The sequence below is a fragment of the Hyla sarda genome, chromosome 6 (genome assembly GCF_029499605.1).
Source record: "Hyla sarda isolate aHylSar1 chromosome 6, aHylSar1.hap1, whole genome shotgun sequence".
NCBI classification, from domain to species: domain Eukaryota; kingdom Metazoa; phylum Chordata; class Amphibia; order Anura; family Hylidae; genus Hyla; species Hyla sarda.
Window position 1 is genome coordinate 24,693,596 of NC_079194.1, and position 23,733 is coordinate 24,717,328.

Consider the following 23,733-nt stretch of genomic DNA (forward strand, 5'->3'; position numbering starts at 1 on the left):
TTGTGATGTTATTACTTAAATGGCAACTACAGCGTGATTACACTTATCCCCTGCCCACAGGATAGGGGATAAGTGTTTGATCGCGGGGGTCTGACTGCTGGGACCCCCGCGATCTCCTGAACGGGGCCTTCCGCATTAGCGCTCAGTGCACTAATGTGCGTAGCGTCGACCTAGAGAGGTCAATGGTTATGCCCCATACATTTCTATGGGAGTGGCGGGGAGGCACGAATGCTGCCTCTCCCATAGAAATACATGGAGGAGGCGTGTTGGTCGCAGCGTCATGCTGCGGCCGACACGCCGATTGTACAGGACCCCCCGCGATCAAACACGGATAGGGGATAAGTTGTTTTCGGCCACAGGGGATAAGTTGTTTTCGTCCATAGATGGTCTTTAACTGTTTAGGGGTTTGTGTTCTGACCATGTGTATGGAAACCATGGGAGTTTATTGGAGATTGAAGCTATGGTGTATTCCATCTGGCAAACCCGGGGCATTGAGTCGGATATGTAACTTTAAGGGGTTCTCCACCATAAGGTGATTTTAGTACGTACTTTGCAGACAGTAATGGACATGCTTAGGAAGGATCTGCACTTGTCTTGGGGCTAAATGGCTATGTCATGAGATTACCATAACACTGTGGGTAGCTTTTTGTGAACTGGTATTTCCTGTTTGAGTTTTCTTCTTTTGCCTACAAATCCCATAATTCCATTTTCCTCCCTCCCACACATCAGCCACCCCACCCATTGAAACATAAATGAGCTGCATCCATTCAAAAGACCTGTGGTTTTCAATCAGGGTGCCTACAGCTGTTGCATTAGTTGCAAATTGATCTCTCTTCCAACAAGCGATCCCTCCACCCATTGAAGCAGACAGGCTCCCTGTCATCAGCTGACTAGTGATGTCAGGTCTCGGCCGCATTGCAACCTGGAAAAAATCTGAGACAACAGTCATTTTATATGCTGTTAAAAATAAACATTGGGGGAAAATTGTAGAAGAATTGTGAGAAAACCGTCACACACAGGTACAGACACTATATTATGGACTACACTAACTTTACAGCCCCTGTAGCATAGTCAAATAAAAAAAAAATCCTGGAATACCCCTTTAACAACCTATTACTCACGGGCGGGGAGGCCGCGCCGGATTGCAGGGAGCGGCGATACCGGGTGAAGGATCGGGGATGGCTGTGCAGAGCCAGCGTGGAGATTCACTGTGGGAGCACTCGCCCTAAAAACAAGTCTTGCCGTAGAATTCCCTTCAAACAATGATACCCTTATTGTCACAACCCTTGACAATTGTGACAATAAGGGTGTCTTTGTTTGAAGGGAATTCTAGGGCAAGACCAAGTGGCAGCTCAGGGGTCGCCCATTTTAAGGGGAGTGCTCCGACAGTCCCTGTGGGAGTAGGGGTAACTTGACTACATTTCCCCGAACAGGGATTACTAGGGTCAGTAGTAGTGTTGCTTGCGAATATTCGCAATTCGAATATTATTTGCGCATATCGCATATTCGCGAATTCGCGAATTTCGCGAATATAGCGCTATATATTCGTAATTACAAATATTCATTTTTTTTTTTTCACAGTACACAACACAGTGATCACCCCTCTCTGCTTACAGCTTGTGTGGTGTAAAGAAGGCTGTAATACTACTGTGTGAGACTGGCATGCAAAATTTCGCATATGCGAAAATTAGCATATGCTACTTTTCGCATATGCGAATTTTCGCGCGTGTTAATTTTGTACCTGCTAATTTCCACATGTTAATTTTCGCATACGTGAATTCTTCGCATATGCGAAAATAAAACGAGATTATAACGGCTATGCGAATATTCGCGAATATATGACGAATATTCGTCCATATATTCGCGAATATTCGCGAATTCGAATATGGCCTATGCCGCTCAACACTAGTCAGTATTACCCTTAGACCAGTGGCGTAGCGTGGGTTGTCAGCACCCGGGGCAAGGCAAGTAATTTGTGCCCCCTAACCCGTGGATTTTAGCACTCGAGTCTCTTCCACTAGATTAGTTAAAGAAATCTTTACCCCCCTAAGCACATGTATTGTTTGTTATGAAAATACTGATGTAATTAAAATAAAATGCGATGATGTGATGTCATCGCGCCGTCCTGCCGTGATTGGCTCTCACTGACTGCAGGAATGGAGCAGCCGCGGTGTGTGATAGCAAGGTGACGGGCGTGAGAAAGGGGTGGTGGAGCGGGACAGCCGACAGCTCCCGCTCCACCATGCGATAGTTCAGGAAGAGGAGCAACAATCTCGGGGGGGCAATTGCCCCGTTGCCCCCCCCCCCCTGGATCCGCCACTGCCTCCACAGTGGGCGGTGACCCGGCGGCTCTGATCGGATTTGCACAGCCAGCACTGCAGAGAGAGTGAGTGAGCCAGGCAGGGGCAGAGAGCTGCTAGTGCGAGCGCGCCCCCCCCCCCCCCAGATGTTGCGCCCGGTGCGGCCGCCCCCCCCCTGCACCCCCCACGCTACGCCTCTGCCTTAGACTGAGCCCTGCCATCTCTGCTATCCCCCAGGTCGATATCCTTGCTCTTGTCCCTTACTTCTGGATCGGTTTTGATATCTGATGTGCAATGGCTGCTGAATCAAGCCCGGAATTGCTTCATCCTCAGTCCGGTTGTCAAATTTCTGAGGGTGGTACTTTTTGTCCACCATGGAATTGTTTGTCCGTTATTTGTGTTAGTGGTGTTTCCTATTTTAATGGAATTTTAATAAATGTTACGTTTTAAATGTTGTGTACCCCATCTGTGATATTTTCATGTGTGAGATTTACAGACGTAGATCATCAATATAACATTTTCTTTTTGTTGCAGAACACGGCCGGATCAATAGTATCGTCCTATACCAATGGTGTATTACAATGTTCCTTCATTACAGAAAGCAACATCTCAACACCACAACAAATAAGCAGTAATCCCACCTACTATGTCTTTCTAGTCAGTGGACCCTCAAATGCAGATGGTGAGTGAGAAACCTTTGGCGCTGCTTATACTACTGAACAGTCTGAAACAGTTTCTCAAGCGCGGTCCTTAAAGGGGTACTCCCGTGGAAAACTTTTTTTTTTAAATCAACTGGTACCAGAAAGTTAAACAGATTTGTAAATTACTTCTATTAAAAAATCTTAATCCTTCCAGTACATTTTAGGGGCTGTATACTAAAGAGAAATCCAAAAAGAAATGCATTTCCTGTGATGTCCTGACCACAGTGCTCTCTGCTGACCTCTGCTGTCCATTTTGGGAACTGTCCAGAGAAGAAGAAAATCCCCATAACAAACATATGCTTCTCTGGTCAGTTCCTAAAATGGACAGCAGAGGTCAGCAGAGAGCACTGTGGTCAGGACATCACAGGAAATGCATTTCTTTTTGGATTTCTCTTTAGTATACAGCCCCTAAAAAGTACTGGAAGGATTAAGATTTTTTAATAGAAGCGATTTACAAATCTGTTTAACTTTCTGGCACCAGTTGATTTAAAAAAAAAAAAGTTTTCCACGGGAGTACCCCTTTAAGTACCAACAGGTCATGTTTTCAGGTTTTCCTAAATCTATAAAAAGAAATCTTCCGCTCACCTCCCTTTTGTCTTGCACGGATCATAAGCCTGGCCCGGCTTGGAAAGTATCAGTAGAAAAGAACCAGCAATTCCTCAAAAAACACCAATTCTTTATTCCACACAGTAAAAAGTTGCAGGAACGAGCATACATCACACCACCTAGCCGTTGATACACTCCAAATGGATGCGTTTCGAGCGCATTCGCTCGAAACACATCCATTTGGAGTGTATCACCGGCTAGGTGGTGTGATGTGTGTTCGTCCTGCAACTTTTAACTGTCTGGAATAAAGAATTGGTGTTTTAAAGGGGTACTCCGGTGGGGAAAAAAATAATTTTTAAATCAACTGGTGCCAGAAAGTTAAACTGATTTGTAAATTATTTTAATCTTAATCCTTCCAGTATTTATTAGCTGCTGAATACTACAGAGGAAATTCTTTTATTTTTGGAACACAGAGCTCTCTGCTGAAATCTCTGTCCATTTTAGGGACTGTCCAACTGATCAGCTGTTCTTTTCTACTGTTTCTTTAGTCTATCACCTATTTAATTATGGTCAGTGAATCCGGCATCACCGCAGTTATGTCACTGTGAAAGACTAATGAAATCCTGAAAACATCACCTATTGGTCCTCGAGGACCGTGCTTGGGAAACACTGGTCCGAAAGAGTCATGAAACGTATCTTTTAGAGATACTTACAGGATAAATAGGTGCTGTAAAACCTCTCTCCAACACTGTGTTCAGCAAGTGATAGGCTAAGCAATTTATAGTTGCAAAATCAAGCGACACTAAGGCTAGGTTCAGACTATGGAATCTCCGGGCCATAGACTGCTATGTGTTCCGCTCGGATTTCCGCCTGAAGAAAGAGCGACCCCTTTCTTCAGGCGGAAATTTTCTAGCGGATTTTCCGCTTCACAAATTCCAAAGTGTGAATTTGTGAACGGAAAACCATTCACTACACTAGACATTTTAGCAAGCTGAATTTCTGACGGAAATTTTACGTCTGAATTTCTGTCGGAAATTCCGTAGTCTGAACCTAGCCTAAGAGGTTAAATCAGAAGTAAATCAGGTGTCGTTTCAGGACAGAGCAAAGGCAATACCATGCTATCTGAGCGGTGTGATGATACAGAAAGGAGCTTCCAAACTGCTGTGTACTGAGCAAGATGACCGCCCCCATAATCACATACTGATAATCTTCAATCTATTTATCTATATATATTTATACAGTATATATATATATATATATATATATATATATATATATGTAATCCAAATGAAAGCGGCACCTCCTGAGAAGAATAAGGTCGGGTGCACGCCCTAGAACCTCGGTGCTAAATATAATATACAAAAAAGGTAGCAGCACTCAATTCAGGTGAAAAAAAGTTGGTAGCTTTAAAGGGGTACTCCGGCGCTAAGACATCTTATCCCTTATCCAAAGGATAGGATATAAGATGCCTGATCACGGGGGTCCTGCTGCTGTGGACCCCCGTGATCTTGTACGCAGCACCCCATTACAATCAGTCCCCGGAGCATGTTCGCTCCGGGTCTGATGACTGGCGATCACGGGGCCGGAGCATTGTGACATCATGGCCCCGCCCCCATCTGACATCACGCTACGCACCCTCAATGCAAGCCTATGGGAGGGGGTGTGATGTCACAATGCTCCGGCCCCATGATCGCCAGTCATCAAACCCGGAGCGAACATGCTCGGGGGACTGATTGTAACGGGGTGCTGCGTGCAAGATCACGGGGTCCCCAGGGGTGGGACCCCCGCGATCAGGCATCTTATCCCCTTTCCTTTGGATAGGGGATAAGATGTCTTAGCACCGGAGTACCCCTTTAATCCATTAGAAATACAGATGCAACGTTTCGGCTGCCTGTGCAGCCTTTCTCAAGCATGCAAAGTAACTAAACAAGGTGGTATATATATGGTGTCCAATTACAAGCATTCATTTACAGTGTCAAAAATCAATCAATAACAAAACATTTAAAATCAAACATCTCATGAAGTGCATATAAATCAAGGTGCAAGACATAGGGACAATACATGATCGTCAGAATTATGCTGGGAAATAAAAAATAAAAGAATAAAAAAATAAATAACAGAAATTAGAAGAAGTACACTGTCCTTCTAATTTCCGTTATTTATTTTTTTATTCTTATATTTTCACTATTTAATACACTATTTGCCACAGTTTTATAATCTTATACACACAAATTAAATCACATAGTTAACACCTAATTCACACACTATGCACACATACTTATCGTTTTTTACACAATACAATAGGGATTTTGTGGTGCCTGAGGTGTTGCAATAGTGATGCAGGGTCTGGTGGTATTAAAGGGGTTCTTTGGTGCTTACACATCTTTTCCCCTATCCAAAGGATAGGGGATAAGATGCCTGATCGCGGGAGTCCCGCCACTGGGGACCCCCGGGATCTTTCACGCGGCACCCCGTTTGTAATCAGTCCCCGGAGCGTGTTATTACAGGCGACGTCACGCCTCCGCCTCTGTGTGATGTCACGCTCCGACGTGTTTCTCATATGTCAAATAAGAATATAAGTGTCTCAGGATGTCCCGATACTGAAATTTCTGCAGCTCGGGAATAAAACAGTGGATCCTGGATGGTAGATTCATACTTTACCATGATGTTTATCCAGCAGCAGAATGTATAAAACTCACGGTCAATCTTCCGCAGCATGAAAGTAACCCAATCAAGAGATGTAAGGGATGTCCCGTGCAAATCTATGAGACTATAGGTACATCTCCTCTTTACGTCACTTGCAGGCTACAGAGATTGCCTACGAGTCATGGTAAAGTATTATTTAACTGTCCAGCAGGTAAAATAGAATAGATAAAGCGGGAGAAGGAAGCAGGGATGGCACAGGGGAGAAAGGATTTATTGCAGGCTGAGAGAAGAGTAAGGAGGAAGAAGACATCAGTACAGGGGTAGGGAGAGAGCATGGCATCACTGCTGCAGTGAGGAGTGCGGGGAGGACAGCAGCCTATCACTGCTGGAGGGTCAGGAAACTGGGAAAGCTGGGTGGCACGCATTAGGTAGGGAGACTCGGCAAGGCTTGGTACTCAGCTAGTCATGAAATAAAAATAGATATGCAAATATAAAAAGTTTCAGTATCTGATTTCAATTAGTAAAACATATAGTGGATGCACACCCTGGTATAAATGTTTATATATGTGATGTATTGTACACAGGAACAATCCTGAAACATACAAAGGTCCTGATATCCAGCAGTAAAATTGACCTGTCAAGTTTTACAACATCCGGAACACAGAGTGGAATAAGTAAAGTTGTGCTTGGTCATGGTGAGTGCGAAACTACTGATTTAATTATTAAACATTATTACTGTCTTCATGTATTCGATGAACCTAGATAAGGAGAGAGGTCAATGTCACCCTCCACGAATCGGTGTGCTATTATCTGCTAGTTCTCTTAGTGCCTGGAAAGTATAAATCGTCATCTATTAATTGTGGCTCCTTATAACAAGGTCAGTTATTTAGTCCTTAAAGGGGTACTCCACTGCTCAGCGTTTGGAACAAACTGTTCCGAACACTAGAGCCGGCACCAGGAGCTCGTGACGAGCTCCCGGTGCCGGCTCCAGCTTTCGGAACAGTTTGTTCCAAACGCTGAGCATCAGAGTACCCCTTTAAAATGCATTATATAAGGATATAATTAAATCTATGCAGTCCAAAGGCCTATCTGCACGAGCACATCACAGCTTCATACCATAGATATGTAGAGCCAAGGATGTGGCCTTGGGGGCAGTTAAAGGGGTACTCCACTGGAAAAAAAATTCTTTTAAATCAACTGAGTTATTGTAAATTACTTCTATTTAAAAATCTTCATCCTTCCAGTACTTATCAGCTGCTGTATACTACAGAGAAAATTCTTTTCTTTTTGAATTTCCTTTCTGCCTGACCACAGCGCTCTATGCTGACACTCTTTTTTATTATAAAAGTACAAAACACAAAACAAGTTCATTTCACTGTAACAAAATTAACAAAACTGAACATAAAAACAAACTATCCGTCTCAAAATAACAACTTAAACCTTCCTAACCGGCCAGCCCAGATAAACCAAAAATAAATGAATAAATAAATCATTACCTACTATAGTCCAACACACACACACACACACACATACCTAATGAACATAAATAAAGTTTTCCTCGCTTGGATCAAAAACTAAAAATATCCAAACTAGGAAACATAACCACACTCCCCCCCCCCCCCCCCCCTAAAAACAAAAATATGGCTAGCTGCCTTAACAAAAATAATATAATACTATAGTAACTGAAAACTGGTCCGACTGCCTTTCTCTCAAAATAATTATGACATTATATAAATAATAATAAAAATAAAATAAAATAAAAAAAATAAAAAATGTAAATAAAAATACAAAAAAATTCCCACTATACATAAAACCATACAGAATATACATACCAAAAAAAAAAAATAAAAAAATACATTTATAACACAGAAAAACAACCTATACTAAACTATCCCACCACCCCCTCTGGACATGGGTCAGAGTCCATAGGTCACAGTTTTTGTCCACAACTGACCCATACCAGACCCCCAAAATAGTACCCACTGCAACAGTCCAGTCCTGGGTACACACCACCACCACCCCCCCCAAAAAAAGAAACCCCACCCAACCTAAAATACACCCCTACCCACCTAATGTAAACAGAACAATATATACAAAACAATATATACATAGTCTACAACAAAGCAATATTAACAGTACAATACACCAAAACCACAAGGCCCAAGTTTGGTTGCCTGCAAGCCCTTTACAATCCATCCATAGAAAACAAAACAAAAGGCTAAGGTGACATGCATAGCCCCCCACCAGGAAGAAGGATGGCAATCCTGATAAAATTAAATTTAAATTCCTCTCCCTATCAACCTCTAACCCTATCACTATCCCTTCATGAAACTGACCCTATACTCACCCTAAGATATATACACTATCCCTGGCCAAAATAAGGTACTTCACCTTAAGGGCCTAGTACCTAGGGCACATCAAAAGAAAAACCTCTCCATAGGAGAGAAGCCCTACTGGTACCAAGACTGCCATACTCCAAAGACCTGATCTTCCCGAGGTCACCAGTGATGTTCCTACAGACCTCCACCTCGGAGAGGACTTTCTGTTGGGTCGATACTAAGCACCGTGCATTCCATGTGTAGTACCTAACCACTAAACTAACTAAGAATAAAGTGCCCCGGTCTCGGCCACCCAGGGACCTGAATGCCCCATAAGCCCACTCCGGATAGGTAAGGCCGGCAAGTTGACTCCAGTTGATGGAAGCGCCCACCCGGTTGTAAACCCCTATATTAAAGGGACAATGAAGCAGGAAGTGGTCCATGCTTTCCAGCGTGTCCCCGCACTCTTCTCGGGGACATCCCCGGTCATCAGAGTTCCTACACTTCAGGTTGTCCCTTACATATAGCTTCCCCTGAAAGCAGCGCCAGGCCAAGTCCCAAAACTTCTGGGGGATCCTTTTCATGTTCAAAAGATACAACCCCACCCTCAGATCCCGACCTGGGCAGTCCCTGAGCGCCAGAGGCTTCTGGAAGTGGGTCAACAGAACCCGTTTGTCAAGGAACTGCCTTGACTGGGTCCTGATCTCCCACACTCCCAGACCCCACCGGCGTATCGCCTTCAGAGTCGGGGTAGCGTAAGCCGGAAGATATCCATGGGGTGTACGGAGGTCCTTCACTCGCCCTCCTCTCTCCCATTCCTGGAAGAAAGGCCGAAACCATTCCCTGCAGGAGAGTACCCACGGAGAAGCCCTCTCTGACCAGAGGTTTGCGATGTTAGCTTTCAAGAAGGTGTTCGTAAAGAACACCACAGGGTTTACCATAGATAAACCCCCTAGTCTCCTCGTGCGGTACGTAACCTCCCTCTTGACTAGGTTCATCCTGTTCCCCCATAACAGTTGGAAAAACAGGCTGTAGATCCTAGTGTAGTAAGCCTCTGGCAAGATACATACACTGCCCAGATAGATAAACAAGGGGAGCAGGTATGATTTCATCAGGTGTACCCTTTCCCTGAGGGTCATAGACCAACCCTTCCACTGGTCCACCTTCTGAGCGGCATCCTGGAGCTTACCATCCCAGTTTTTGGTGGGATAATCATCTTGGCCGAATGTGATGCCTAAGACTTTTGCTGACTCTTGGGGCCCTGGAAGGGTGTCCGGGAGATCAAACGTGGGGTCTCCCCCTCCCAGCCAGAGACTCTCACACTTATCCCGGTTGATCTTAGACCCGGATGCCTCCGAGTAGCTGTCCACCTCCGACATCACCACATCGACCTCCTCTCTTGAGGAGACGAAAATAGTGACATCGTCAGCGTACGCCACCACTCTCTGGGCGACATCCAGCTCCGCCAGACTCATCCCGACTCCCGCCAACGGCCCACAATCTACCCTCCGGACGAAGGGATCGATTGCGAACACGTATAAAAGCGGGCTAAGAGGACAACCCTGACGGACTCCGGAACCCACCACAAAAGAGCGGCCAGACCACCCGTTCACCAGCGGGAAACTCTCTGCCCCTGCATACAAGATCTTAAGCCAATTAACAAAAGTAGTTGGTAAGCCATATCTCAGGAGGACGGACCATAGGTACTCGTGGTTCACCCGATCAAATGCTTTGGCCTGATCCAAGGACAGCAAGTACCCCTTCCAGAGACCTGCACTACTCCGCTCCACTGCCTCCCTGACACTAAGGACAGCACTTAAGGTGCTTCGGCCTGGAAAAGAGCAGTGCTGAGCCCCCGAAAGGAGCCGGGGTGCAAACTTCACCAGCCGATTAAACAATATCTTAGCCAGAAGCTTCCTGTCCGTATTGAGAAGAGCTATGGGTCTCCAATTCTCAATCCGGCTAGGATCTTTACCCTTTGACAGAAGAATCAGGGCTGACCTCCTCATTGACTTTGGCAGAGTGCCCGAGGAGAGACACTCATTGAATACCTCAGTCAAGAGGGGAGCTAAAGACTCCTTAAAGGTCCTGTACCACTCGGATGTTAAGCCATCCGGACCTGGCGACTTCTTAGGGGCAAGCCCCTCGATCGCCATTCTCACTTCCTCTTCCCTGATTTCTTCTGCCAAAACATCAAGAGAGGGGTCTACCCCTGGCTCAGGAATGGTTTCAGTCAGGAAAACCGACATCCTGTCTCGATCTAGATCCTTCCTTCCCAAGAGGTGCGAGTAGAAGGATCTGACAACCTCCAAGATCCCTGATCTGGACCGATTCAGAGATCCTGTACTATCAATCAGTCCTGAAATGACTTTACTACTCACTGACATCTTACAGTTTCTGTAAGGGTCGGGCGAGCGGTACTTCCCGAAATCCCTCTCAAAAACCAAAGATGTGTGCCTATCGTACTGACACCTCATCAGCAAGGACTTCACTCTGGAGATATCCTCTCGGCTACCTCCAGTCGAGACGAGAAGCTCGAGTTTCCTCCTCAGACCCTGATACAGGCGGTACCTGTTCAGGGACCTGAGGCTCGAGAGCTGGCGGAAGAACCCCGCAACCCGCTTCTTGAATATCTCCCACCACTCTGACTTACTACTACATAGGCCCAGTAAAGGTACCTGGCTCTGAAGAAAATCCTCAAAGGACTGTCTTACTTCCGCTTCCTCCAGGAGGGACGAATTCAGCTTCCAATAACCTTTTCCCATCCGGGGGGTCTCTGAAACATTCAGGGAAAACAAAATCATACAGTGATCGGAGAACTCCACCTCAACCACGGACACTACGGAAGAGACAGCTTCCTCCTTTAAATAAAACCTATCTATCCTAGACCTGCGACTACCTTGATGATAGGTGAAACCCGTGTGGCCTGAGGGGCTCCGGATGTGGGCGTCCTCTAGGCGAGCTTCTCTAGCTATGCTAATCAGTGCCACACTATCGCAAGTCAGCGGACCATTGGAGCCTCTCCTATCTTGGGACCTCGTGACATTATTGAAGTCCCCTCCAAAGATCACTTGCCGACTCGTAAAAAGAAAGGGCTTAATCCTCATAAAGAGATCTTTACGGCCCCGCTTAGTTTGCGGGGCGTAGATGTTAATGAGCCGGAGCTCTTGTCCCTTCATGAAGACATCTAAGATCAGGCACCTCCCCATTTCTAATTCAATAACCCGTCGGCATTCAACAGGAGCGGTAAAAAGGACCGCCACCCCACTATACGGCTCAGCCGCAAGAGACCAGTGGGAGGGACCGCGCCTCCACTCTCTTCTGGCTTTTACCAGAGAGGCTAGATCTGACAACCTGGTCTCCTGTAAAAGGAAAATGTCGGCTTCAACACGGCCGAGAAAATCAAAGGCTGCGAATCTAGCCGTATCTGACTTTATACTGGCACAGTTAATAGATGCCAGCGTCAATGGGGTGAGTGCCGCCATACAGGGTGATTAAATTAGACGGCCACACCCTTTACTTTCTCTTTCCCTTCTTTTTTGCCCCCTCATCCCCCGAAGAAGACGAGAGGGCAGGACCACTCTTGGATCTTTTTTTACACTCCGATTGATCCATATGGTCCCCGTCTCTGTCCGGCTCCGGTCTAGCCCTGCCCTCTGAGGAAGGTGCCTCAACAGGACAGGGCCCAGTTCCCCCCAGAGGCTCCTTCTCCCTAGGCACCCCGTCCTCACCTTCCCCCTCCAAGGAGGGGGAGGAGATGGTATCGAGGACGAGGTATCGGTTTGACAGGTCAATCAGAGGGGGGGCAGTCAGGCTTCCGTTTTGGACCTGGCCCGTAGTACAAGGAACTTCAGAGGGCTCTGACCTCTTCTTTCTCCCTTTCCTTTTGCCCTTATCTTTCTTTTTGGGCCTCACCCCACTTTCCTCATCCACACTTTCATAGTGGGAGGAATCGGAAGGGTCGGCCATATTGCCTTTCTCTCTGTGAAGTCTCCTGATCTCCTCATCCAGCACGTTCTCTTCTAGGGCTTCAGCGGTTACAGGGCCAGCTTCAGGAGCAGGGGCTAAAGCTGCCCCCGTCACCTGGGCACTCTCCAGCTCCCTACTCCTTCTACGATTTTCCTCCCGCCTTAGTTTGGCGGGGCCCTTTTTCCTCCTCACTAGCCCTGTTGCGCCCCCATCCCTGCCCGTACCCTCCCCAGCCGAGTCAACTTCGCAGCTCTCCTCAGCCGGAGCGGCCGCCGCACGGGCGAAGGCGCTAGGACAACGGCTAAAAGGGTGCCCGAGGACACCACACAGGTGGCACCGGATCTGCCTACAGGATGCGGCCAGATGACCCACCCCACCACACAAAGCGCAGACCTGCACAGTACAGGCTGCGCTAAAGTGGGTGGGGCTGCCACACCTGTGACAGACCTTGGGTTGCCCCTGGTAGAAGACCTGGATCCTATCGCGTCCAAGGAAGGCGGCTGACGGAATGTGGGCAACTGTACTCCCTGAACGCTTGAGTTTGACGGAAAACGTCCAGGCCCCGGACCAGATCCCGTGCTCATCCAAGTTTTTCTTGGGCATATCCGTCACATCCCCATACCGACCAAGCCAGGTCATAATGTCATAACAAGAAAGTGACTCGTTACGGGTCAAAACGGTAACTTTCTTGACAGAGTTCTGACGGGAAATCGCCTTGACGGCAAAATCCCGCCAGCCGGGCTCGTTCTTTGCCACTTCGTAGTTTGACCAGAAGAGTTCGAGACCCTCTGGCCGTACGAAACTGACATCAAACTCGGATGAACCGTAGGGGTGAATGAGGGCAAAGATGTCACTTGCCCTGAATTCCATCTGAAGGAGGAGCTCAACCACTTTAGAGCGAGGTGGGCACGCATCCTCGCCCCTCCAAATCAGACGGACCACATTCCTACGGTTACTGTCCTGCCCGGTTGTCGGGAGGGACCAGACCACCTCCCCATTCCGCTCTCGGAAAGCCCCCAAACCGTGCCTCTCTATCCAGAAAGACAGGTCGACCTCACCCCTTCCCTCTACCTGGATCGACCTGTCGCCCCTGCGTAAAGCCTCCAGGAGGCGCTGTTGCAAGTGGCCTCCAGAGCCGGACAGAGATGGGGACCCCCCTGAACCCCCGGCAGTGACATTGGCATAGCTCCTAGAAGCAGCCACTACCGGGGGGGCAGCCAGACCAGACCCAGACCCAGAACCGTCAGTACAGCCACTCACACCACTACTCCCATCTTTATTCCCATTCATACCCGACTTTCCACTCTTACCACTACTAGTCCCACCATCATTCACTCCACTTACACTCCCACATGCACTCCTCTCATCCACAACACTACTACACTCAGCATTCTCACATCCTCCACTCATTACCTGCCTAACAGATTCTGGGCTGGCTGGGACTTGTAGTATAGCTGGTTTAATAATGTTCTTTGCTTTCTTAGCTGTTGCTGGGGTTGACGCCAAGGGCTCCTCCTCCATGGGCGATGTCCCTTCTGGAGTCTGGAGCTGCCCCCCCGGGCGCACCCCAGCTCCGCCCACACTCTCTGACACGCAGGGAATCCCCACCGTGCCAGCTGTGCCCGTCCGCACGGGCTCTGCAGCAGACTCTGACGCCCGGACACTCCCCTCCCTCACAGAGGAGTGCCCCGCAGCGCCCACAGAACATATAGTACTCGGAGGACCGCCCCCTGAGCACCTGGACCCACCATTCTCTGCCAACGGCGCCTGGACACTCCCCCCCCTCACAGGGGAGTGCCCCGCAGCGCCGGTAATGCCCACAGCACTCGGGGAACCGCCCCCCGAGCACGCGGCGGCATAGCTTGCCTCGCCACTTCCCACCATGAGCCCATCCTGCCCCTCCCTACCGGCAGGATGGGTGGGCTTCACATCTATTGCGCCTACAGCCTTTTCAGACGCCATGCTGTACCCCCCTTGCTGGCCCCGGTCCATGACAGGAACGGGGTCTGGCAGTTTGGGGGGCCCAGCAGCCTGAACCAACTTCACAGCTGGCCCAGACTGCTTGAATGAATGAAAAACAAAAGATACTGTTTCCTGAACTTTCTGCTTCTTCCTTTTTTTCACTACATCATTCTTGCCAAGATCTTCACCAAAGGCAAAATCCTCAAAGCGGGTAGGTGACTCCTGCTGCACAATAGCTCTCAGCAAACCCCCACTAGCTGCGTCCTCTTCACAGCTATCCTCCATCTCCCCATCACTGGAAGGTAACGCCACTTGATAGGGCTCTGGGTAGCTATCTTGGGGGGGCTGGGGGTCACATGCACCAGGGGCAGCATCCCCCTCACTCTCCACAGCTTCACCTGACTCTCCATCACCTTCCTCCTCTCCATCTTCCTCCTCACTGCTGTCCTCATGGCTGTCTGCACATGCATGCGGGTTTTTAAATCTTTCATTGTTAGTAAGTTTTTCCTTAAAGAACCCTGCATCCTCAGCAATGTTCCTTCTGGCCTCCTCCACCTCAGCCACCTTTGCCTTAAGAGCCCGCACCTGAGCAGTAAACTTCTGCCTCTTACCTGCAGAGGCATTGTCAGCCTGGTAGCGTGAAAACTTCAGGTCTTCCCTCAGGCTCCTAAGTTTTCTTCCCAACTCTTCATACTCCGCCATCTTGGATTGGATCCGTGACCCATACATCTCCAGAGACTCCCTTGGACCCCGTACCCCCCATTGCTGGGGTTCAGGGGTAGCAGAAGGTCCGCTGTTCTTGGCTGTAGCCTTGCGTCCTTCGGGTTTGGACGGGGGAGCGGGCTCCGCATTTCTGCGGGCCCTGCTGGAACGCCTCACCCCGACCTTGGAACCGGCTGTAGATGCTATCTTCCCCCCTCTCGCCAGCCGGGAACGAGAGGTAGAAGCCCGAGACTCCCTTGGCTCCATGCAGGAAAGCTCTCCCCAGGGGCCTGCCACACCCCTGGGAAGGCAGGTGAAAACGCTGCTTCTCTCTGTGTGGAAGTCTGGAGCTCAAAGGAGACACACCCGACAACTTCACACACTGAAACTGCTGTGTTCAGAGGATGTGCTCTCTGCTGACACCTCTGTCCATGTCAGGAACTGTCCAGAGAAGCAGAGGTTTGCTATGGGGATTTGCTCCTGCTCTGGTTGAAATAATTTTTATTGGATTTCTTTTTTTGAGAAATTATAATAAGTCTTTTTTTTAGTTATTTATTGTTGTCCTTAGAGGGATTTGAACCCAAGGCCCCAGCACTGCAAGGCAGCAGTGCTTACCACTAAGCTACAATGCCACCCTTCTGCTCCTGCTCTGGACAGTTCCTAAAATGGACAGAAGTGTCAGCAGAGAGCACTGTGCTCAGATAGAAAGAAAATTCTAAAAGAAAAGAACTTCCTCTGTAGTATGCAGCAGCTGATAAGTATTGGAGGGATTAAGTTATTTAATCCCTTAAAGACTCAATCCACTTTCACCTTAAGGACGCAGCAAATAGAAGTAATTTACAAACGTTGAGCAGCAGAGTACCCCTTTAAAGAGGTTTTCCAACAATTAAAAAAAAAAGACCGGGTAGCAAGGATGGGCTCCCAAAAACATATAGAACCCCCAAAGGTATCTGGTGACTCCATTCGGGCTGCTCTGTTAAAGTCAGTGCTCTGTTTTAGTCAGGATACTGGCGGATACCTCTGACGGACTTCTAAAACGCAGTATGAACCCAGTATAAGCTCTAGGTGTGTGCCAAGACATATTAGGGTTGGATGTGGGGCAGGTTGCTCACACCCTCTAAGGCACAGGAATCACCCAGCAGACCCCAGGCAGTCACAGTACCCAGATCTGAACCCCAAGCACTGTAATAACCAGGAAAGATAAACATAAAAAGTCACCCCACAGGGACCACAAGACCTGCGGCCTGTACTATATACGGTATGTGTATGAGAATATTTGCTGGAAAAAAATAAGGAAAATTAAGAGTCTCAGATGTTGTTGTGAACTTAGGCCACCTCGTGAGCCAATTACCCTTTCTTTTTCAGGTTCCCTCATGCTGATCGCCTGGATGACCACAGGGAGTATCGGGATGATTATGGCGCGATATATGAAGAGTGCAGCTGGAAAACCATTCCTTGGGAAGGCTATATGGTTCCAGGTAAAAAAAAAAATAATAATAATAATAATAATAAATGTTGGACGCCACTGATCATGGTTTAGAAAATATTATTTATTTGCCAAGTTATTGGAGGATGATGTCATATTGTTGCTGCTAGAAAAAGAAAATAAATATTTTTCCCTCTATTCCTGTATCTGCACTATATTTTGTGCAATAATGTAGATAGAAAAGGTAGCTAGCACTCACCGTCCTCGTAACATTCCGTGCGGCAGGGAGATATTTCGATGTGGGCATTCAGAGGCTAAGAGCTGTTTTTGCACAGAGCCATGTGCTTCTTCCGGCCTCCTGGAGGCCGGAAGAAGCACACGGCTGTGAGCCAAAACGCCTTGTTTTGGATTGTTGTATTGGGTTGTAACATATGGACTTCTGTATGTTATTGTGCGGAGAGTAGTAGTAGAGAGTAGTCTGTTCTTCTCTTGTTTCGCTGCGCATGCGCAGCGAAACGCGTTGCATCTTGGTCAATAAAGTCCTTTTGTATCCTCCACATCTTGTCCTGGTCGGTCAGCGCCGTTTGAGCCGGATTCCTTCATTGAAGCCATTCTATTCTACTACTTATTCTCCTAGGGAGAAAGTGGGGTTGACTACATACCAATGCATTACCACTTCTCACAGGAGACATATGTCCATCTTCTCAAAATGTACAAATATTTGTTTTTAGATTCAAAACACATTTTAAGGGCTTCACGATATACAGTAAATTCTGGGAGTCCCAGTTTGTCAAATATTACTTACATATAAAGCTTTATAAATCATTCTCTTGTGTTCTGTTTGCAGATTCACTTCTTTCTCATGATATTAACAGTGGTCCTTACCATAATAGCGTTCATCATGGTGTTTGTCCATGCCGGTGATTGGAGCGGTGTAAGTATTTTCTACCAAAAAGTTAAATAGGCGCTGTTTGTTCATTTATTTATCTTTTTAACAAACTTTGCATGAATCAATAGAAAAAGCATACATAAGAAACTTTGTAACATTTATTTTTAGAGAACAATGCTTATACAGTAACCCCCCGACATGCGATGGCCCCGACATATGATCAAATCGGCATACGACGGCCTCTCAGAGGCCATCGCATGTCGATGTCAGCATCGACATACGATACTTTTATATGTCGGGGCCATCGCATTAACTGCTATCCGACAGCGCAAAATGCTTAAGCTGCTGTCGGATAGCAGTTTAAGCATCCCGGACAGGTTCACTTACCTATTCCCACTGCTCCGGGTCCACTTCGCGATCCTCCGGTATCTTCTGCATCTTCTCCGGGGTCGGGGCCTCGCTTTCTGGCGTTGTTATTACGTCGCTGCACACACCGTGCGTAATAACGTCAACAGAAAGCGAGGCCCGGACCCCAGAGAAGATGCGGAAGAAGCCCGAGGATCCCGAAGAAGACACCGGAGCAGCGGGACAGCATCGGGAGCGGTGAGGACACGGTCCGGAGCGACGGGGACAGGTGAGTATTAAATGCACTTTTTACATTGCACGAATACGATGGATTCAACAAACGATGGGTCGTTTGAAACAAATTACCATTGTATGTTGAGGGACCACTGTATTTCAACTTGTCAGGCTCTTTACTAGTGTTGAGCGGCATAGGCCATATTTGAATTCGCGAATATTCGCGAATATATGGACGAATATTCGTCATATATTCGCAAATATTCGCATATTCGTTATATTCTCGTTTTATTTTCGCATATGCGAACATTCGCGTATGCGAAAATTAACATATGTGAATATTAGCACATACAAAATTAGTGTTCGCGCAAATTCGCATATGCGAATATTAGCATATGCTAATTTTCGCATATGCGAATTTACGCACGCCAGTCTCACATAGTAGCATTAGAGCCTTCTTTACACCACACAAGCTGAAAGCAGAGAGGGGTGATCACTGTGATGTGTATTGTGAAGAAAAGAAAAAAAAAAAAAAACGAATATTCGCAATTACGAATATATAGCGCTATATTCGCGAAATTCGTGAATTCGCGAATATGCGATATTCGCGAATAATATTCGAATTGCGAATATTCGTGAGCAACACTACTCTTTACCCCTTACACCAATGTGTAAATTACTCTGAAAAACAGCTCAAATATGCATCCTGATAGGCAAAACAGACTATCAGCTCACTGAGGGATCATGGTACATGCTGCCGGTAGACATTTAAGAAGGGGAGGGGAGAGTTGTTGAAAAGAAATGGAAGGAAACAGACAAATAGAGACTGTAGGGTTTGTTGTATTAGATCTCACCCTAGTGTTGCAATAACATTGTCCATGCTGCTGATTTTGAAGGTATGATATAGCAATAGAAAGGAACAGGATCCCCTTAACTAAGTGTGTGCTACAGAGATATAGGAGAGCAGGATCTTCTCTTTTAAGGGTGTCGAGCAACGTGCTCTCGAATCACCCAAAGTGCAATAAAGAGTGCAAACGTGTTACACTACAAAAAAACGTGCACAAAGGATGCAGTCTATCGCAAGCCCTTCTCCGGTAGGAGAGAGGCCCCCAACAAACCTTACCCTTTTCCTCCAGACCAAAAGGTACCTGCGAGGTTCCAGGTTCAATGTCCCTTTTCGCGAAGCTACTAAGGGACCACAAGTGCTCCCGGCATCCCCCTTGGCGTTAGCCAAGGTATCTGCACGCAGAGCCAATAACAGTCGGTACCCTGCCCATGCAGGAGTACCTGGGGTTTTTGCAGGGAGGTGCGGAACCTAATGGCCACACACACCTCCCCTAGGCAGGAAACCCAGAAGGGCTACCGCATCCTAACAATCCTGTGGACAAACAACACGCAAAAAGTGACACAGTGACAAAAAAGAAATAAATAAGTGAATGTGTGCACATATACTGCCCGGATATCCGGCCGGATCTATAAAAAATTTTCTGATCCTTTTTCTGATCCTAGCCAGAAGGCAGGGAATCAAGAGGTGAGTGCCACAAGGTGAAGAGATCATGGAGCCAGTGCTTCCACTCAGTAAGCCAATACTCCCAGTGAGTTTCGGCACCTTGGGGTCACCACTCCCCGAGGCACTAAAGAACCTCAGCTCTAGACCCTCTCGGCCTCATGGCGAGACCCAGAGGGAAAGAGGTTACATCGGGGCACCCGTCGAGCTGATTCCTCAGAAGCAACCCTGGAACGCCCTGGTACACCTGCCCCCTCCATGTTGCATCCATCCTACATTAATGCCCCAATTCTAACACTGATAAGAACAGATACTACACTCGATCTTAGCCAAAAGGAAGAGAGTGTGCTATAGAGATATAAGAGAGCAGGATCCCCTCTTATCTGTGTGTTCAATGTATAGGAGACATCATGGGAGCTAGTTCCAACCCACTGGCTTAGGGAGAACTGATAATTATGGATGAAGAGAAAAGCTATATACAAGTTAAATAATGGCTAAAATAGTGCTACACCGAATGTATACGCATTTGACATACATGTATCTCAAATGTCAGGTAATATGAAGACAGCTAGGAAGCTGGGCCACCCCACGACTATAATTCCCACCCTGGTCATTTGACCCATCCAGCTCGGTAATATGGCGTCTAGGCATTAACATCCTATGTGCCAGCCTGTTTTGCTGCACAAGTAGTACTTTGATAAGGGTATCCCTAATGTTAGCACATAATGGCCCAGATTTACGAAATCTAAAGCCGACACTTTTTAAGATTTATTTTGCATTGCAGACCAAGACTAGGGCCAGTTAGGCAAATGCTTTACATCAGTGTTGAATAAATATGGAATTAATTGGTCTTTATGAAACAATAAAGCGCCTATTGCTATCGTGATGTTCACAGTAATACATTTCATAATATAATTTTATAGGGTCGGTGTGTTATATATATATTTTATAATATGGGGCGCTGAATCCCTCACTCACTTTGCTTAGTGAAATATAGGTAGATGTAGGTCAAAAATCAAGACCATGCTTAGAGAAGGTACTATATGGATAATAGACGTTCATACCCCCCTCTGACACTTCTCTTCTTTACAGGGAGCCCATCCAGTCCTTGGCTGCATAGTTATGATACTGTCGTTCTTCCAACCTATTGTTGCTTTTTTTAGACCAGATCCTAAGAATGAAAGGTAAATCTTATTTTGCAGTTTATTATTTAATTTCTATACAAAGCAAAGATAACAGGGGTGTTTTAAAGGGTTATTCCGGCTTTATACATTTTATCCCCTATCCGCTGGGACCCCACGCAATCTTAGTGCAGCCCCCGGCATTCTGTGCCAGACGCTGCCTCCGAGATGTGACTTCACGACCACACCCCCTGCATTCATGTCTATGGGAGTGGGCGTGACGGCCGTCACGCCCACTCCCATAGACATGAATGGAGGGGGCATGATGTGACAAGGGTCGTCGTCATGACGTCACATCTCGGAGGCAGCGCCCAAAACAGAATGCCTCGGAGGCTTAATGGCGAGGGCTGCACTGAGATAGCGGGGGGTCCCAGCCTTTGGATAGAGGATAAGATGTATAAAGCCGGAATTCCCCTTTAAACATTTATAAGATTTTTATAAAATAATTTGTTTCAAATTACAGACGTTTCATTTTTAACTGGGGACATCGTATAAATGCACTTGTGATAAAAATCCTCGCAGGTAAGACAAAAATATAATATACCAAGATGATACAAAAGTATGTGTGGTGTCACATGACTATATGCCTACCCTTACTAACCCTACCATGTTCACATCACTCCTAGTGGCGGCCATCTTTCTTGGCCTTATCCTGGTGGATAGATCATCAAACCTATGGATGCCGAAGGTGATGGGAGGATTTTTTGCATGGGAAGTCCTCTTTTATATTATCCTGGAAACCAAAATGCACCTGGGAATGAGAGGTCAGTGATGCTGTTAATCTCTAGTATTTGCTGCTTAAAGTGTTAATATCACTTACATAAACTTTTGACATGTCGTCCAGATATGCCAAAAGTTTAGATGACATCAAGTCTCAGTCCTGATACCGACTGTGATTGTGAAATATAACTGGCTTAAGGGGACAGTAGTGCTTGCCAGCCAGCACTGATGCGCTCTATAGACAATAAGGCTATGTTAACACAGCTTAAAATGTGTGGAATGTCAGCAGCACTAAGACCGCTCGGAAATGCAGTGTATACATAGACGGCAATGAATTTCCAAGCAGATTCCGCTGAAAAATTAAACAGTTTCAATGTTTCTGCGGACACCAGACAGCCGCTTGGACCGCCCTCTTGATGGGGGCGCCACTTTGCACGCTGCAAGAAAGTTAGTGGCCAGCTAACATCCAAAGCCCTTGCTCACCCGAAGCTACCGTCCAGGCAGCAGTACCTTGCCAACCCAGTAGTAATTACATGAGGAGGTTTGTGTAACAGCAGTGGTGAAGTGGATGCGCTGAACCTGTGCGGATAATGGCATGGGTCGTACCAGGGAGCAGAGTCTAAGGTGCTGCTGGTTTTCACCAGAGCCTGCCGAAAAGGCGGCACCCAGGTCGCTACCCCTGATACGACTCGTTCACACAGGCTGCTGAAGTAAAGCAGAGCACAGGAAGGATGAGGCAAACTCAAAGTCTGCACAGGCAAGAGGTCAGGGCAGGCGGCACAGGAGCGTAGTCAGGAACGTAGCTAGGAGGTCAGTGGGCAAGAGGCACAGGAGCAAGGTCAGGTCACAGAGTAAGTGGTCAGGTACACAGTAAGGCAATACACAACGGGAACGCTTTCTCTTAAGCTAGTGAGCACAAAGATCCGGCAAGGGGAAACAGGAAGTGTTGGCACTTATAGTATCAGCGAGCAGCAGTAACCAATTAAGAACGTACTGGCCCTTTAAATCGCAGAGAGCCGGCTCATGGACACCACAGAGGGCGGGTACACACATGTCGGCTACTTGGGACAGCGGAGGAGACAGTTGTGTAACGGCCCAGGGGGTTCGCATGCGGGCGCGTCACATGATGCAAACCGCGGCATCGCCAGCATAGGAGGACGGGGCAGGAGAACACTCGCGGCCAGTGTGTCTGACCAGAGCGCTAGTTGTAACAGTTTGTTACAGTGTGTCATCCCAGTAGTAAGGTGATTACATTAGGAGGAGGTTTGTTACAGTGTGTCACCCCAGTAGTAAGGAGATTTCACGAGTAGGAGGTTTGTTACAGTGTGTCAAGGTGGGGCATGTCAAAGAGCGGTGCCAATGGACAGGGTCAAGGGGTCGGCAAAATTAGCTTTCGCTTAGGGTTGCAAAAATCTTTGCACCAGCCCTGACGGCAGAGGCAGGGTTTTCACTGAAATTCCACCGTTTGCACAATGCTGCAGAATCCCATTGAAATTAACGACGTCACGTCACGACCCCCCCCCCCCCCCCCCCCCATTCATGTCTATGGCAGGGGGCGTGCCGGCCATGTTCACCAGTCATCGGGCACGGAGCGGAGTTCGCTCCGTGCACCAAATGACAGGGGTGCCGCAGCGGAGATTGCGGGGTCCCCAGCGGGGGATAAGATGTTTTCAGCAGAGTACCCCTTTACTGACCTCCCATTGCCTCTGTCCTATGCTGTTCCCTCCCCTAAAGAAGTATCTTATGCTGTGGGTTCAGCTCCACTATTCAGTGAGGACGATCTACTAGAGGACAGTTAGCAGCTACTGCCGAACCAAGAAAGGAAGGAGACATCCGCCGCTTCCTCCGCTAGGCGGGCAAGTTATGAGGAGAGTGGCGTGGGAGGTGGTGTTGCGAGCGTTCAGGCTCCTGAAGCAGACACTTTTGAAGAACTTGAGGAGGACATCAGTGATGTGCAGACACAACTCAATGACGATGAAGCCGATCGCACTTGGGAGCTGGGTGTAGAAGGGACTTCATCATCATCAGGAGAAGAGGGTTGCAGTTTGCCAGTGAGTTAGCAACTGAGCCAGCAAGGTGGTAGCATGGTTGGCAGTCAGCATGGTGGCAGAAGTGGAAAGTCTGGAACCAAACGTGCCCAGGGTAGACCACCTGCTTCGCGGCAGCTTACCTTCCTGGGAGGTAGTGGAACAGGGGTTCCTGGAGTCGGTGGCAGTAGCAGTCAATCAGTGCAGACTGTTGGTGGGAAAATCAGGTACTCGGCAGTGTCAAAATTTATCATCAAGCA

The 23,733-nt window shown here is 47.5% G+C and overlaps 1 protein-coding gene across 4 annotated transcripts in view; it reads left to right on the forward strand.

The window, feature by feature from the left end:
* LOC130275406 (putative ferric-chelate reductase 1) overlaps positions 1 to 23,733 on the forward strand; it is a 70,322-nt gene that overhangs the window by 38,056 nt on the left and 8,533 nt on the right. For all 4 annotated transcript variants that reach the window (XR_008844767.1, XM_056523321.1, XM_056523320.1 and 1 more), the window contains 7 exons: positions 2,835 to 2,982; positions 6,778 to 6,888; positions 16,510 to 16,622; positions 17,418 to 17,504; positions 20,638 to 20,729; positions 21,190 to 21,248; positions 21,353 to 21,490. Coding sequence is in view for 3 of the 4 variants with exons in the window: in XM_056523321.1 (XP_056379296.1) it covers positions 2,835 to 2,982; positions 6,778 to 6,888; positions 16,510 to 16,622; positions 17,418 to 17,504; positions 20,638 to 20,729; positions 21,190 to 21,248; positions 21,353 to 21,490 (748 nt within the window). In the remaining variant the exon portion in view is untranslated. The remainder of the gene's footprint in view (positions 1 to 2,834; positions 2,983 to 6,777; positions 6,889 to 16,509; positions 16,623 to 17,417; positions 17,505 to 20,637; positions 20,730 to 21,189; positions 21,249 to 21,352; positions 21,491 to 23,733) is intronic.